Genomic DNA, 18283 nt, shown 5'->3' with positions numbered 1-18283 from the left:
CCAGCAACAGCAAAGCTGCTCAACTGAAATGCCAGATGGACCTTGTAAGGCCGGCCTGTCCTTTTCTGGCTTCCAAAGCAAGTCGCCCTTGCATAGATGATGCCGAGTGTGCAAAATATGTTTTTTTTACGTACACAAAACGACATTGGACAGCAACACTTCAAATCATCCATGCAGCTTTTATGCGAAATGAACGTTTTATCAATCAATAAGCTAAGTTAACACGCATGAACTGCATGCTTACTCTGCCTCATGCTATCTCATTCACATAATTCATGCAAATTATTGTCTCTCCCAGCTACAGCTCAACAGCAGCCCTACAGTTTTATGTGTCCGCTATAAGCAGGCAAATGAGAAAAAAAGGAGCCCCCCGTGCAAGCCACGGCGAAGCGTTGCATTGTAATGAAGAGGGAGGTTGCCACACGAGAACCTGTTCATCGCCATACGCTGTGCAGAAGAGACACAAAGGTGGCGCATAGCAGCAAGACCAAACACTTACCCGCGAGAAAACTAGTTGAAGTCTGCCGCACAGTGCATTGTTAGGCGTGGCACTCGCGGAAAGAATACTGAGCATGTCAGCTGAGCCATGAGCAGCGGCCAGGACGCGACTTCACACCAAGATTGGTGTGTAGCTGCGACCACGGCGCTCAGCTAGCTTAAGGGACTATGGAATACGTAGTTTGCCTTTTTCGTCATCCTGTTAAACATCGCCAGCTCAAGCTCTGACCCAACTGGCGAACGGCTATCTCGAAATTTGGAGCACACGGTTGAACGAGAGTGTGTCGCACGGGCTTCGAAAGTAGCCCACGTTCGCGCAAGTGGCTTTAAGCTAGAAGCAATGCTGGTGAAAAATGTAGCTCAGTTTACGCATACATACCTTGAGTAGCAGACGTTCCTCGACACCGATGAGGCAGTATATACGCTTCGACAGCGATGATGTCCGACTTATTCTGCTGCCGACACTACGGGCGTGCTAAAGCACGTAAGCCCGTGAACGTGTCCTCGGACAAATGCGGGAGGGCTGCTAAATCATTTTTCCACATTTCGGAAAACGCCGCTGTTTCGCCATGTGAACGTCGCACGCTACGGAGAGACTCTGCCGCTGCAAGGTCACCCGAGCGGCAGCACGCTCCGTACCATGGTGCCCGGCGCTTGACATAACAAAGCTGGCGTCCCCAGTTTTGCACCCATTGTTGGCTGACGGCAAGGTAATTTTGCATATCCCCTATTAACACAACGAACGCCTACGGCCTACAGAAACAAAGGCGAGCGCTCGGTTTCGGCGGCGGCGGCTGAGTGGCGCCATATCTCTCACATGCTTTCTCCTCGGTTCAAGGTCAAACGTGCGCACACGAGGAAGAAGCCGCGGAGGGGAGTAGCACAGTAACACAGTCTCAAGCTGAGTTTTATGACGTCGGCGTACGGGCTCTAGGCTGGTCGGCCGGCCAGCAGGCTCTGTCTACTTCACGTTCGCGCCAGAAAAGACTAAACTGCCACACTATCAGAAAGGTTGCCAGCTATACTCGAGCAACGACCGCACGCTTGCGCAAGAGCCGAGCTTTCGGCAACGACGCCGCTTCCAGGAGCGCCGGGCGACGAACGGCGGTGCTTACGGGCTGCCTTGGTCATCGCTAAGCCTAGCTGGTTTCGGATCGATGCCGCAGCTGAGGACGCTTCGGAACTTGTCAGCACCGTAATAAAGGAACAACTCTAATCACCTGTGATGACCGCCCATAATGCGCAGGTCTACACAGGACGGAGAGGCAAAGAGACACCGTATGGCTCAGTTTAAACAAACAGATATATTCAATAATTACACATGATTAAGATTATACATCAGAGGCTGGGGCGTCCGAGCTTACGTGCCGACGACTTCATGGGGACGATGGAGGGGCTCCGGAGTTGAGCTCGCGCGGTTGCTGGCAGAAGCTGCACGCCGTCGGGCTTCGGCGCTGAAGGCCCCCTTGGCGAACGATGTCATCCTGAGCGTTTTTTCTTCGGTACTCCTTGTCAATTTTTATATCCTCTTATCCCCACACTCCCTAGGGTGAGGACGCCCACGCCGGAGTGGGGGGGGGGGGGCCTAGGGCTTTCACTTGGGCGCACAAACACCCCACCGCACTTATGGTCTCGCCCCCCTCACGTGTTGAGTCCGAGGGAAAGAAGGTTGTCTTCGAGGTAGCGCATAGCGTCCGCTGTGGTAAGGCGCGCTCTGGCCCGCTGTCGGTTCCCGCGGGTCACCGGCCTCCGTTCTCCATCAAATGACACTCGCCCCTCAAGGCCGGAACGCGAGGTCACTAAAAGGCCGGGAAAGTGGTCCCTTGTCCTGGGATGTGCTCGGGAGGGTTGATTGATGAGGCCCGCCGTCTTGCCACGGGGCCAGGCCCGCCGAAACGAGGCCGCCATGGAACGGCCACGGCAATTGGGGAAGATAACGCCCGTCTCCCAGCGGCGGCGGCGGCGGCGGCGTTCGACTCGTGCCGACACTATGGAAAGGGGGTCCGGTTGGGCTTAAACCCCTTCGTTCTGGTCGTCACTCTCAACGAGTATGGCTCGGTAATTGATGATGCCGCTGTCATCTGGGTCGTCTCCGTGCGGTCCACGGCGGCAGGCACAAAAGCAATCTCACTCAAGTTGCTTGCAGCCATATACAGTAGAAACATGAAAGGGGGTCCGGTTGTGCTTTCGCCGCCACTGGGGGCTCCGTCTACGCCGCGCCGTCGAACGCGGAACCTCGTAGCACACACAAGGAACGTCACACACCCGTTTAATGCGAACCCGTTCGATAATAAAATAAAGTTGTGCTCCATTTACGCGACGCCTTCAGCAGCAGCAGCAGCAGCGGCGGCGGCGGCGTTTTCTAACTCACTTATAGTTCATACCTTTTTGTAGCCGTCGCGCCTGAAAACTACTGAAACATTGTCATCGACTAAGCATCATCGGACAAGGGCACGCTAGTCCTCCTCACATAAGGACATTTGAAAATAGATTATACTCACAGTGTCAATCTAGTGATAGAAAAATGGCAGAATACAACCAACCCCTGTACTTAGCCTTCATTAATTACGAGAAAGCGTCTGACTGAGTGGAAACCTTAGCAGTCATGTAGGCATTGCGGAACCAGTGCGAAGAAAAGAATATTGAAAGCATTCCAAAATGAACACACAGCTACCATAGTCCTCCATAAAGTTAGCAAAAAAACTCCAGTAAGGAAATATGTCAGGCAGGGAGGCACGATCTCGCCGGTGCTATTCACCGCCTATTTGCAGGAGGTGTTCGGAGGCCTGGATTGGAAACAGTTGGGAATAAGAGTTAATGCAGTATACCTAAGTACTCTGAGATTCGCTGATGACATTTCCTTGCTAATGAAGTCACTCAAGACATGCATAGCAAATCATGATCAATGGGTTAGGCAGGCAGAGCGGAATGGTGGATCTAAAAATAACATGCAGAAAACCAAAGTAATGTTCAACAGTCTTGCAAGTGAACAGCAGTTCACAATTGGTAGCGAGGTGCTGGAAGTGGTAAGGGAATGCGTCAATTTAGGGCAGGTACTGACAGCTGATCCAGATCATGAGATGGAAATAACTCTAAGGATAAGAATGGTGTGGAGCGCATATAGCAGGTTTGCTCAGATGATGAAAGGCAATCTTACCATTATCCCCGAAGAGAAAAGTATACAACAGCTGTATCTTACCGGCACTCATCTATGGGACAGAAATGTGGAGGCTAACGTAAACGGTTCGGTGTAAGTGAAATGCAACGCAGCGAGGTATGAAAAAAAATCATAGGTGTTAAGCGAACGGAAGCGGGCAGAGTGGGCGAGGGAAGAAATACGGGTTAATGACATCGTAGTCGTAATTAGGAGGAATAAATAAGTTTGGGCAGGGCATGTGATGTCAAGGCACGAGAACCGCTGGTCCTTAAGGGTAACGGAGTGGATTCCAAGAGGAGGCAAGCGTAGCAGGGGGCGGCAGAAGTTTAGGTGGGCGGATGAAATTAAGAAGTTTGTTGGGATACGATGAGCGCATCCGGCAAACGACAGGGTTATTTCAAAAAAATGGGAGAGGCCTTTTTACCCTAGAACGGACTTAGTGCGGCTGACGATGATGGCAATGATGACTGCAATACTGTGAAGCAGTAGCTGTTCACGCTGCACTCACGTTTCGTTATCTGCACTGTGGAGCTGTAAAAGTCTTAAAGGGTTCAGCGCACGCATGTGACCCATCCAAAAGAACCGCTTCACTGGCTAGCGATAATTCTTAACGCATGCTAACGTACCTTGTTTTCCTTTCCGCTGCAGGGTATGGAAATATTGCGCCCAAGACAAACTGGGGCAAGATCGTGACCATCCTGTACGCCATCGTGGGCATCCCGCTCATGCTACTCTACCTCACCAACATCGGCGACATCCTGGCCAAGGCGTTCAAGTACGTGTACCGGCGGCTATGCAGTTGCGACCAACGTGGCGAGACAACCAGCCGACGCACGCCGGCGGCTTCTTACTACGGTTCTGCCGCGAGGAGAGCCCACTGCCGCGTCAACCACATTGCTCTTGAGGACGGCCTGCTGGCTGGGGAGTCTCTCAACGGATTCGCGGACCGCATCGGACCGGACGTAAGTGTTCCTTCCGTAACACATTGCACTGCAGGGGATAATGAATCTTCTTCTCAGGTTAGCGTTGCCTCGTCTTCCTGAACGTCATGCGGGTGGCAACAGCGAAGGGCTAAATGTTTATTGGGTTCTCTCAAAAGCGCTGTCTGCTGGATGGTTGATCTGCGACCCTTGCCGTCTGGCTTGGTCGTGCGGCTGACGGGGTAAGATGGCGACTACAAAGGAGGAGGCAGAGGTATTTACCTTGTGTCCTCATGCTGTCGCGGCTCGGTGTCGTCTCCCTCAGGCCGCGGCAGGTCCCCACCGATCTCGTCGCACTTGCCCGTTGTCACCTTCGGCAAATCAGCGGCCGCTTCAGCGGCGCCTGGCGGTGCGCGCTTGTGACTGGTTTGCGGAAGAGGGCAGCGCAGCGCTCTTGCGCGGACATTCTGGTTCCTCGCCCGTGGGGAGGGAGGAAAGGTCCCGGTTTCCTGCGTCTTCAGGAGCGCCTCGTCGGCCAAAAATGATACCTCAAGTGATACTTTCGGAATGCTTGTTGCTTTCGGTTCGGTTTGTTTCCTGCTCAGCAGCAATTACCCTGAAACTTTCACTTTACTCAGTGTTTTTAGATGTGGTTATTTCATTTCGTTTCATTTTGTTACGCTAAGCACCCCATTGTGGCTATTACATAGCAGGAGGGACATTAATTAAAAAAATATTTTTACCGCGAAAGCGTTACTAGTCCCATTACAAGAAAAGCCGGCATATTGTGTGTGAGTGTGTGTGTGTGTGTGTGTGTGTGTGTGTGTGTGTGTGTGTGTGTGTGTGTGTGTGTGTGTGTGTGTGTGTGTGTGTGTGTGTGTGTGTGTGTGTGTGTGTGTGTGTGTGTGTGTGTGTGTGTGTGTGTGTGTACTCACATATTTCATTTAATTTAGTAACACACGTTGTTGGGCTGATTGGTGCATTGTATTCATAAAATAAACCAGCCAAAAAGAGGCACACAGGAAAACTGAGAACAAGACAGGAAAGAGGCTGCACTACCAACTGTTTATTAGAAACTTCTGGGCTCAACTATATACAAACACCCAGTCTTGTGACGTTCTCACAATCGCTATCACGTCAACCTTGCATCGCGGAAACAAAATTTACAGTGACCGCAACACCTATCTTACAGCTGATCTTCTTGTTACCGTTGCCTACATTGAGTGCAAAAACATCTTCGCGAAAGCAGCGTCAGAATAATCACTTCAAAAAACAGTCTTTTTAAAACTTTCGAAAGCGCTGCTACGGGGGACACCAAGATCAGAGAAAGAAAACGAAGGACAAGCGCTACTATCAACGGAAGTTTATTGGAAAAAACACATAAGGTTAAATAGCTCACACAAGGCCAAGTTTTTCAATAAACTTCCAATAAACACACAAGTTTTCCAATAAACTTCCGTTGATAGTAGCGCTTGTCCTTCGTTTTCTTTCTCTTGGTGTCCCCCGTAGCAGCGCTTTCGAAAGTTTTAAAATGATGTACCAACTCGCTCAACTGTCCGTGTCACTCCAAAAAACAGTCATACACAATATAACAACAGTACAATTTCGAACGCTTTCGGGGCGTAAATATTAAACAAAAACAGTAATTAAAAAACAAGCAAACGGAATTTTTCATTCTGAGAACACGCACATTCCCTATCAAGGTCTGGTGGTTATGAAACATATTCTATTAAGGTGTTTTCCTCACCTCGAAGGGCAACAGAACAATCACTACAACACGCGTCTCCTTTCTTTGCAATAAGAAAGGCATCTAGAACCGTCCGTCCGTCCCGTTTCCCCCATGAGGGAGATTTCCTATCCTCCCAGCCGGTGCTGTCCTCACGCATGGTGATGATGATGGTCGGCCGCGACGAAACGAAAGAGGAAACAGGTTTTGCACAAGGGATGCAATCGTAGACGAGGCAGTAGCGCATGCATTAGTAGAGGCAGAAGATGGTTGCCTCTCACTCGCGCGCTGGGCCGCTTAGAGAAAATCGCGGTTTTTCGGCTGTCCTTCGGTGGTTCTGCTTCGCGTTGTACTTTATATCAGCAATCTTACCCTCGAATGCAGAAATGTAACTTGGCTCGCAATTAGGCTCTGCTTGAGGAAGTACGCCCGAAGTACAAAGCTGACTTCAAAATGCCGAAGTCGGCATTCGCGTTTCATGGACGCTCAGGCTGACTTGCTTCGTCAAGTCAAGCGCTTGATTGAACGCGATGGCACATTGCTCGTCTGTGGTCGAGATTAACGAACAATTTTTTTACTTTATGCGCACTGTACGCCAACAAAGCTATGTATTTCGCTTAGCATTTATAAACAAACTCTGTATACGAGTTGGTTATGCAGAAAAATGCCATCAACGAAAAGTACATATCAGTGCTGCCTGCTGCTTTCACACGAATGATGTGTTTGGTTGGCAACCTGCACCACAGACGAACCCCAAATATGAGCCGCGGAACCTCTTTATTTCGGAACAAGGCATTTTTTCGTCACTGCTAAACTTAGACACAAAACAGTCTGCTGGACCGGACCACATATCCAACAACTTTCTATTTAGATACGCAGAATGGTGCTCGAAATACCTGTTCATAATATTCAATGAGAGTCTGAAACAAGGTACCATTCCCGATGATTGGAAAATGGCAAAGGTGATTCCAATTCACAAGTCTGAAGATAACGCTAGTGTCTTTCACTACAGTTCATTTTGGCGGTAAACTCAGCGCGAAGGGACGAAGGACACAGAAAGAGAACAAAACAAGCGCTGTCTCGCAACTAAGTTTAATTAAAAAGGAACGCAAAAATATATACATGCAGAAAAACGACAATGGTGCGATAGGCATGTATTACAAAGATAGCGAAGAGGGCTCTATCACCTCCAAAGCTAAAAACCAAATACACTGCATCACAGATCAAAAAAGGTGATATGTCATGAGGCATCTAAAGATCATGTTTCTCTTTCAAATAAAGCGACCGAGGGAGTGCTGACACAGACATCTTTTTTTTGTTTTCGATAAAATATGTCTCCATAATCTCTCGAGTGCGCTGATCGCGATGCCGGTACAACACGGTGGTTTCTTTGAAATCAGCTTTGCACAACTCTTTATTTTCCTTGGTGCACTCTGCACAGTGTTGAGCGATGCTTGTCCCTTCGCGCTGAATTTACCGCCAAAATGAACTACATCCAACTCGCCCAAATCACCATTCTTCTTTAACTGCAGGCCTGTTTCGCTCCTGTGTACCGCTAGCAAGGTAATGGAACACTTTATTTTTAAGCACATAAGCAGTTTTCTGGAAAATAATCATTTCTCGCCCGAGGGACAGCACGGTTTTCGACTTGGCCTATCCACGGTTACACGACTACACACTAATAATGATCTCATAGCAGCTTTGGATGGGAATGGGCAAATTGATATACTGTTCCCCGACTTCGAAAAGGCGTGTGACCGAGTCAGTCACGAAAGGTTATTGTTGAAGCTGAAAAGTGTATTGCAAAATGAACAAATTTTGAACTGGCTTGATAGAAGGCCGCTCGTGTCTTCAACGGCTATCACCGTCGCAACTCTTTCTGGTGACTGATCTACGCATGCGGATCTCAAGAAAGCTGCAGTTTCGTCATACGAAGCCATCCTTGACATCATTACCTGCCAAAGATGTCCCCCTGGCGCCGATCACTGATTATTTAAAGACCGGCAACTTCGTGGATCGTTGCAGACAGCGGCAAACCTTTGTCCTATACTAAACCTTTCCTTCGTTTTTGGCAGGCTCTGCAGGCATTGGGACAGTATCAGCTGGAAGGCCGCTTGTATCTTCAACGGCTATCACCGTCGCAACTCTTTCTGATGACTGATCTACGCATGCGGATCTCAAGAAAGCTGCAGTTTCGTCATACGAAGCCATCCTTGACATCATTACCTGCCAAAGATGTCCCCCTGGCGCCGATCACTGATTGTTTAAAGACCGGCAACTTCGTGGATCGTTGCAGACAGCGGCAAACCTGTGTCCTAGACTAAACCTTTGCTTCGTTTTTGGCAGGCTCTGCAGGCCGTTGGACAGTATCAGCTGGAAGGCCGCTTGTATCTTCAACGGCTATCACCGTCGCAACTCTTTCTGATGACTGATCTACGCATGCGGATCTCAAGAAAGCTGCAGTTTCGTCATACGAAGCCAGCCTTGACATCATTGGCTCTGGACCTGCCAAAGATGTCCCCCTGCCACCGATCACTGATTATTTAAAGACTGGCAACTTCGTGGATCGTTGCAGACAGCGGCAAACCTGTGTCCTAGACTAAACCTTTGCTTCGTTTTTGGCAGGCTCTGCAGGCCGTTGGACAGTAACAGCTGGAAGGCCACTCGTGTCTTCAACGGCTATCACCGTCGCAACTCTTTCTGATGACTGATCTACGCATGCGGATCTCAAGAAAGCTGCAGATTCGTCATACGAAGCCAGCCTTGACATCATTGGCTCTGGACCTGCCAAAGATGTCCCCCTGGCGCCGATCACTGATTATATAAAGACCGGCAACTTCGTGGATCGTTGCAGACAGCGGCAAACCTGTGTCCTAGACTAAACCTTTGCTTCGTTTTTGGCAGGCTCTGCAGGCCGTTGGACAGTATCAGCTGGAAGGCCGCTTGTATCTTCAACGGCTATCACCGTCGCAACTCTTTCTGATGACTGATGTACGCATGCGGATCTCAAGAAAGCTGCAGTTTCGTCATACGAAGCCATCCTTGACATCATTGGCTCGGGACCTGCCAAAGATGGCCCCCTGGCGCCGATCACTGATTATTTAAAGACCGGCAACTTCGTGGATCGTTGCAGACAGCGGCAAACCTGTGTCCTATACTAAACCTTTCCTTCGTTTTTGGCAGGCTCTGCAGGCATTGGGACAGTATCAGCTGGAAGGCCGCTATTGTCTTCAACGGCTATCACCGTCGCAACTCTTTCTGATGACTGATCTACGCATGCGGATCTCAAGAAAGCTGCAGTTTCGTCATACGAAGGCAGCCTTGACATCATTGGCTCTGGACCTGCCAAAGATGTCCCCCTGGCGCCGATCACTGATTATATAAAGACCGGCAACTTCGTGGATCGTTGCAGACAGCGGCAAACCTGTTCTTAGACTAAACCTTTGCTTCGTTTTTGGCAGGCTCTGCAGGCCGTTGGACAGTATCAGCTGGAAGGCCGCTTCTATCTTCAACGGCTATCACCGTCGCAACTCTTTCTGATGACTGATCTACGCATGCGGATCTCAAGAAAGCTGCAGTTTCGTCATACGAATCCACCCTTGACATCATTGGCTCGGGACCTGCCAAAGATGTCCCCCTGGCGCCGATCACTGATTATATAAAGACCGACAACTTCGTGGATCGTTGCAGACAGCGGCAAACCTGTGTCCTATACTAAACCTTTGCTTCGTTTTTGGCAGGCTCTGCAGGCCGTTGGACAGTATCAGCTGGAAGGCCACTTGTATCTTCAACGGCTATCACCGTCGCAACTCTTTCTGATGACTGATCTACGCATGCGGATCTCAAGAAAGCTGCAGTTTCGTCATACGAAGCCATCCTTGACATCATTACCTGCCAAAGATGTCCCCCTGGCGCCGATCACTGATTATTTAAAGATCGGAAACTTCGCGGATTGTTGCAGACAGCGGCAAACCTGTGTCCTATACTAAACCTTTGCTTCGTTTTTGGCAGGCTCTGCAGGCCGTTGGACAGTATCAGCTGGAAGGCCGCGTGTATCTTCAACGGCTATCACCGTCGCAACTCTTTCTGATGACTGATCTACGCATGCGGATCTCAAGAAAGCTGCAGTTTCGTCATACGAAGCCATCCTTGACATCATTACCTGCCAAAGATGTCCCCCTGGCGCCGATCACTGATTATTTAAAGACCGGCAACTTCGTGGATCGTTGCAGACAGCGGCAAACCTGTGTCCTATACTAAACCTTTGCTTCGTTTTTGGCAGGCTCTGCAGGCCGTTGGACAGTATCAGCTGGAAGGCCGCTTGTATCTTCAACGGCTATCACCGTCGCAACTCTTTCTGATGACTGATCTACGCATGCGGATCTCAAGAAAGCTGCAGTTTCGTCATACGAAGCCATCCTTGACATCATTGGCTCGGGACCTGCCAAAACTGGCCCCCTGCCGCCGATCACTGATTATTTAAAGACCGGCAACTTCGTAGATCGTTGCAGACAGCGGCAAACCTGTGTCCTATACTAAACCTTTGCTTTGTTTTTGGCAGGCTCTGCAGGCCGTTGGACAGTATCAGCTGGAAGGCCGCTTGTATCTTCAACAGCTATCACCGTCGCAACTCTTTCTGATGACTGATCTACGCATGCGGATCTCAAGAAAGCTGCAGTTTCGTCATACGAAGCCATCCTTGACATCATTACCTGCCAAAGATGTCCCCCTGGCGCCGATCACTGATTATTTAAAGACCGGCAACTTCGTGGATCGTTGCAGACAGCGGCAAACCTGTGTCCTATACTAAACCTTTCCTTCGTTTTTGGCAGGCTCTGCAGGCATTGGGACAGTATCAGCTGGAAGGCCGCTATTGTCTTCAACGGCTATCACCGTCGCAACTCTTTCTGGTGACTGATCTACGCATGCGGATCTCAAGAAAGCTGCAGTTTCGTCATACGAAGCCATCCTTGACATCATTACCTGCCAAAGATGTCCCCCTGGCGCCGATCACTGATTATTTAAAGACCGGCAACTTCGTGGATCGTTGCAGACAGCGGCAAACCTGTGTCCTATACTAAACCTTTGCTTCGTTTTTGGCAGGCTCTGCAGGCCGTTGGACAGTATCAGCTGGAAGGCCGCTTGTATCTTCAACGGTGTGATGACCCCCATAATGCGCAGGTCCACACGGGACGGAGAGGCAAAGAGACACCGTATGGCTCAGTTTAAACAAACAGGTATATTCAATAATTACACATGATTAAGATTAACATCAGAGGCTGGGGCGTCCGAGCTTACGTGCCGACGACTTCATGGGGGCGATGGAGTGGCTCCGAAGTTGGGCTCGAGCGGTTGCTGGAGAAGCTGCACGCTGTCGAACTTCGGCGCTGAAGGCCCTCTTGGCGAACGATGTCGTCCTGAGCGTCTATGCAGTAGAATTTCAATAGTCGTCCGTTTCTTCGAGGATGGTTCACAAACCCTTCCTCTAGTGTCGTTCGGCTTGGAAGATGAACAGGAGGCGAGCTTGTAGATGATGACAGCAGAGCATAATTTTACAACATACATATACAGAGAGTTAAACTGGAAAAAGCAGAACTGAATTTACAAAAGAACAAACTTTGCACTACTTTACTCATCGGCCGGGCAGGTTAGTGCCTAAGTAGCATCACATTACATGCTAAGCATGGAGCCCCAGCTCAGACTGGACTGCATCCGTTTACATGCGCTTTTAAGCACTTGATTAACAAAGGACTAAGGGCGGTCATTTCCAGTGGCCCGCCCAAAGCATCAATTCTCCAATCCAAAATAACATGCGAGATGGGGACCACCCCTTGGGTTGGGCTTAGCCTCGAACCCAGAGTCTGTTAACAATACAAACTAAATAAACAACAAAAACGCCACCACTCTCTCTCAAGTGAGAGTATACACAGGCTCTCTCTTCGGAGCTAATTCACTAGCGCCTGTCTTTCCACATTCTTGGCGAGTACTGCCTGTCCGCCATGACAGGTGTCCGTCACGGCCCTTCTGGGAATGCGCTTTTGTTCACGAGGCACGGCGGGAAGCTGTGGGTGCCTTCCCGGCGATAGCCCACAAAGAAAGGGGAAGGAGGGAAAGAATGTTGTCTTCGCGGTAGCGCATAGCGTCGGCTGTGGTACGGCGCGCTCTGGCCCGCTGACAGCTCCCTTGTCCTGGAATGTGCCCGGAAATTTGGGGAGGATAAAGCCTGTTTCCCCGGGGCGGCGGCGGGTCCGGTTGTTCTGGTCGTCACTCAAAGAGCATGGCTGGGTAATTGATGATGCCGCTGTCACGGGTCTCCGTCTACGCCGCGCCGTCGAACGTGGATCCTCGTAGCACACACGGAATGTCACACTCGCTCACCCTCCAGAAGAATGTTCTCCGAACATTTGAGTCCACGCAGCTCCCCTTGTCTTTCTGAATCGCCTCGCACAGTGCGTCCGACAAAAACACTTTTCGCTGCACTCAACACCACTGCACAACACCATATGCCTCCGCTGTCAATACTGGCGTCTCCAGGGGCAGCACTGATCTTCTTTTACAGATAAACATGAAACTCAGCACCCAAGCCTCTCCTTTCTAGTCCAAACTGGACGAAATAAATTTACCACAGTTACAAAGGAGCTCCCACTTCTAGCACGATCACGGCACAGACAAAAATATAGATAACGAAAGGAAGTAGGGCAGGTTCTGCATGCGCTCCGCATGCTCTCCTGTGAAGGTGTTACTTAATGACAGAAAGGTTTAACTACCAACTCCGATAACTTAACACATAAGCACATAGCAATGTTATGAGCTGCGGCATTACACAATTCTAACCAGTTCACAACTCCGCTCTGTTTACGCCATTAGTCCGACTTGGCTTTCCGATTTCGCAGCGGATATCGGCCTTCATGAGTCATACTAAGTAAGTCTGTGCCCCTTTGTCTGCTTTGGGACTCGCGAGGGCTCGTGGCAGGAGCCTCTCCTGGCGTTATCTGCGCGGCAACCTCGCGCGCTTCTTCTTCTAGCAATGCATGAAGTAAATCCGGTGGCATTCCGGCCGTCACCTCGGGCGCCTGCCGAACAAATGCAGGAGAGGGCGTTTCTTGCGAACTATCTGCGCGCTCCGCTTCACTTCTGTCCCCATCAAAATCCGCGCTTTCCCTTTCCTCATTTCGTGAATACTGAACCGGTGCCGACTTGAGGCGATTTGCGTGTATCCTTATCAAACGCCGGTTCACGTCTCGGACTCTGAAGTTTACCGGAGAAAGCTTCTCGACAACCTCGCACGGTCCTCTCCACTTCGTCTGGAACTTACGAGCTAGCCCAATCTGCCTTTGGCAGTTTTCAATGTACACGCTGTCCCCCACATCAAACGGCGCGTCTCTAGCACTGCGATCGTGCACCTCCTTCCTGCGCTTCGCCGCTTTCTTTAAGGACTCCTTTGCGATGTCCCTCGCCACTTGCAAGCGCGATTCTAGCTCAACCTTATAGTCGTCCAGTGAAGCGTATGGGACACGACGGGGGCCCTCTGGCACTTCACTAGGCTGGTCCGGGTCTCGGCCGTAGAGAAGAAAGAATGGCGATTCGCCCGTGCTCTCGTGTGCTGCGGAATTGTAGGCAAACATTGCACACGGGAGCCACAAGTCCCAGTCCCGCTGGTCGCGCGAAACAAAATGCGACAGGAACCCGGCCACGGTTTGGTTCAGTCGCTCCACCGCGCCGTTGCAAGCCGGATGGTACGGTGTTGTCTGCTTCTTAGCGATCTTAAGCAGCTCGCAAACTCTCCTCATTAGCTGCGACACGAAGTTCGTTCCCCGATCTGTCAAGAGTTGCCTCGGGGGTCCATGTCGGAGCACGATCTGTTCGACAAATGCTCTTGCAACCGTGTCTGCCTTCTGATCTGGGAGTGCTACCGCTTCCGCGTATTTTGAAAGGTGATCGACAAATACTAAAATGTACTTGTTTCCGGAAGTGGTCGTGGGCAATGGGCCCATTATGTCCATACCTGTCCGCTCGAAGGGAGCCGAAACCTCAGGGAACGGCTGAATTGGAGCTGGTCTTCGTCCCTTGGGTGTTTTTCTTTCGATACAGGAATGACACTTCGCACAGTAGTCTCTAACATCCTGTCGCATGCCACTCCAAAAGTACAAACGCTCCCCACGCCTGCGTGTCTTCGCTACGCCAAAATGACCGGCGCATGGCGCATCGTGAAACGCGCGAAGAACCCTTTCTGTCCACGACCGAGGTATGACGACTCTCTCCCAAGCGGTTTTCTCTAATCTCCCTTTCCTGGTTGGCCTCGTGCGCCGACACAGGGTGCCGTCTTTGTCAATGAAATAACCTAGCTGTTCGGGGTGAGACGGTGCGCCCTCTAAGCTTTCGATTATTCGCTTCAGGTCAGGATCTTTGCACTGCTCTGTGCGTAATTCGGCGGGGTCGACTACGGGGACAAACTCATCTATAGCTGCCACGGCAGCTGTGCGGCTGAGTGCATCAGCATTCAGATGTGTCTTTCCTGACTTGTGCTCAACTTCAAAGCAGTATTCCTGCAGGTGTAGATTCCATCTAGCGAGTCGCGAGCTAGGGTCCCTGACACTCATCACCCATTACAGAGGATGGCAGTCTGTGACTAGCTTGAATTTGCGGCCGTAAAGGTAGCATCTGAAGTGCTTTACTGCCCAGACAACGGCGAGGCACTCCCTTTCCGTAGCTCCGTACTTTTGCTCTGTGGGGCTCAGCTGTCGGCTAGCAAAAGCAACGGGATGTTCTTTGCCCTCGATAACCTGAGATAGCACGGCACCAACTGCGAACTTTGACGCATCTGTGGCCATAACGAAGGGCAAACTAAAATCCGGGTGGCGCAACAGCGGTGCACTCATTAGCTTCCTTTTCAGGGCCCCAAAAGCATTCTCCGCGTTTTCGTCCCAGCGAAAGGCGACATTTTTGGCTGTTAAGGCGGTGAGCGGCTTAGCGAGCTTGGCGAACTCCTCTATGTGCCTTCGGTAGTAACCGATCAGGCCGAGAAACTGCCGGACCTGGCGGACGCTAGTCGGGGATGGAAAATCCGAGACACACCTTAGTTTCTCAGGGTCCGGTCGCACGCCGTCAGCTGAAACAACGTGCCCGAGGTACTTCACCTCGTTTTTGAGGAATTGGCACTTAGAGGGCTTCAGCTTGAGACCCGCTCCTCTTAGTCGCACCAAAACCTGCTCAATATCGCGCAAATGATTCTCAAAACTGTCACTGTATATGATAATGTCATCCATATACACGAAGCACAGCCTCCCCAGAAGACCTGCCAGGATAACATCAGCGGTTCTCTGCCAGACAGCAGGGCTGTTGGCCAGACCCATCGGCATTCTTTTCCATTCATAGTGCCCTGAGGGCGTGTTGAATGCCGTTTTCTCGGCATCTGCCGGATCCATTGCTATCTGCCAGAATCCCGCCGCCATGTCCACTACCGTGAAGTACCTGGCAGAGCCCAGCTGAGAAAGCGTCTCCTGTATATTGGGGATGGGGTATGGATCGATGCGAGTTACGGCATTTAGTTTGCGGTAGTCCACTACCAATCGATACGAGCCATCTGGCTTTTCCACCAATAGTGCTGGTGCTCCCCAGGGTGACTTTGAGTGTTCGACAATGCCGCGATCAATCAGGTCCTGCACCTGCCGCTCCATCTCCTCACGTTGGGAGTAAGGAATCCTGTACGCACGCTGGTAAACGGGCGATGAAGTGCCGGTTTCTATCCTGTGCTTTATAACGCCACAGCAGCCCAAATCCAGGTTGGACGCGGCGAATACCTCCGAGTAGTCGTTCAGCAAACCAGCCATAGCCTCCCTCTCCCTGGAATTTACGTGAGAAAGATCGAACGACACCTTTGGAGCAGCCGAAGGACTAGCATGCTCTACAGTTGCGAGTACCGTATCGGTGGGCTCACGTTGCTCTATCGCAGAGGTGAAGAAAGCCAATGTTTTGTTCTTGGGAAGGCTCAGTGGCTGCTGCCTACAGTTAACCACCCGTAGGGGCACTCTGTGGGCGTCATTAACTGTCACGAGGCACGCGGCTGCCTTCAGGCCATTGCTGAGAGAGTCGACCGGCTCAAGCACTCCCACGGCGCCGCTCTCTACATCTGAAGGCACACACGCGTACAAAATGTGCTCCGACCAAGGAAGGACGACCGCCTCATCGACCAGCCTGACGGCAACCCGCGAATATGCCTTCTCCAATGATCCCACTGTTTGACGGGTGTCAATATCGGTAATGCGAATCTCAGCCCCTCTCCTGTTCAAAAACGGAACTTTTGAGCCGCCCGCATTAACCTCTTCCTCAGAGAATGAGACTGCTACCTTCCCTTTTCTAAAAAAATCCTGCCCTAATATACCTGACACTCCGTTTGGCAGAGACACCGTGTCCGGGCATACGTAGCAGGGGTGCTCCAATGCAATTCCGCCGAGAGAGAAGTGTAACCGGTAGAGTCCACTTATGCCAAGAGGATCCCCCGTTATGCCTACAAATTTGGTTGCCATACCACCAGACGCTTCCAACACCTCGCGGTCCCCCTTCCTTCGAAGCGTGTTAAAACTGCTCTCCTTAAGCAATGTCACCTTTGACCCCGTATCTATCAACAATTCCATGCAACAACCATTTAACTTGCAACGCACAACAGGGCATGCCTCGTCGGCCACACAAACTACCACCACCTCATCATCTACTGCTCCCTCCCCACGCTCCTCAGGCTGGGGAGGACTAACTAGTTTTTTGTCTCGGTATCTGGAGCCCCGCTGTCGGCTTGCTTAGGGCGTGTCTCGCCTGCTTCTCTTTGTGGCTCCCCACGGCGCACGTTTTGGCAGAACCTGGCGATGTGTCCGCGACCCTGGCAAGCGAAGCATACGATTTCTTCAAAATCTCGCATACCGCGCCTGTAGCTTTGTGGCGGTCTCCGGTTTCCAGCGAATGGGCGCTGTTGAGCGCGCGCTTCAACCTGGCGTTCTACCTGCTGAGTTAGCAGCTGTTCCAAGCGATCTAACCGCTCTGTCAAGAGAGCAACCTCAGGGTTGAGCACCGCTCTCTCTATGACGCGTACTCTCGCTGCGGCTGTCGTTAACGCCTCATTTCGTTCCTCATCCAATGCGGCCTCCACGGCTTGGTCGAAATTGCTCGGCTTGCGCGAGAGCACGAACCGGCGCACGGGGTCTTGCAGACCAGCCACGAACAAAGCGGTCATTTCCTCTTTAAGTATATCCTCCGCGTATTTCTTCCTTAACTGCTCTCCTTCCTCCTCCCTGCTTAACGTATCGCGTGCTAGGCGCTGAAGCCGCGACGCAAATGTTCGCACGTCCTCCCCTACCATCTGTCCGGCGTCACGGAACCTCTGTACCCGCACGTGACGTGGTTCAGTGTCGAAATGCTCAAACGCGAGCTTCTTAAATTCCGCAAATGATTTTGTGGATTTTACTTTTTCGTCTCGCCAGGCAAAATCATGAGCAGCTCCTGCCATCTTACACCTCGCCATTCCCAGCATTTGAGCATCGGACCATCCCCCCATTTTCCCAATCTCTTCCAGCATGGAAAAGAAATCGCAGATTGGAACCCCTGTCTTATCTCCCGTAAACGTCGGAATGACGCTTCCTAATGCCAGCATGCTTGCTCCGAGCGACGGCTGTGGAGTGGGAGCTCCCTCAGATACAGTCATTTTTTTTTTCAAGCCCTCCAGTGCCTCAAGCCTCTCAAATGGGGGTAAAAGTCCCACAATCAGTCCCGTGATTCCCTTTTGATTACAATTTTGAAGTCATGAATGTCACAGCATTCAGAGGACATTTGCTTTTGAGACCCCACTTCTGGCACCAGTGTGATGACCCCCATAATGCGCAGGTCCACACGGGACGGAGAGGCAAAGAGACACCGTATGGCTCAGTTTAAACAAACAGGTATATTCAATAATTACACATGATTAAGATTAACATCAGAGGCTGGGGCGTCCGA

The 18283-nt window shown here is 50.9% G+C and overlaps 1 protein-coding gene across 2 annotated transcripts in view; it reads left to right on the top strand.

The window, feature by feature from the left end:
* The window catches only part of LOC144122182 (TWiK family of potassium channels protein 7-like), a 153872-nt gene that overhangs the window by 74148 nt on the left and 61441 nt on the right, over positions 1 to 18283 (top strand). For both annotated transcript variants that reach the window (XM_077655761.1, XM_077655760.1), the window contains exon 2: positions 4304 to 4617. In XM_077655761.1, the coding sequence (XP_077511887.1) occupies positions 4304 to 4617 (314 nt within the window). The remainder of the gene's footprint in view (positions 1 to 4303; positions 4618 to 18283) is intronic.

The sequence above is a fragment of the Amblyomma americanum genome, chromosome 2, assembly GCF_052857255.1.
Source record: "Amblyomma americanum isolate KBUSLIRL-KWMA chromosome 2, ASM5285725v1, whole genome shotgun sequence".
NCBI classification, from domain to species: Eukaryota; Metazoa; Arthropoda; class Arachnida; order Ixodida; family Ixodidae; genus Amblyomma; species Amblyomma americanum.
Note: the sequence above shows the minus strand (reverse complement) of the source record. Positions and strands in the feature narration are given on the sequence as shown.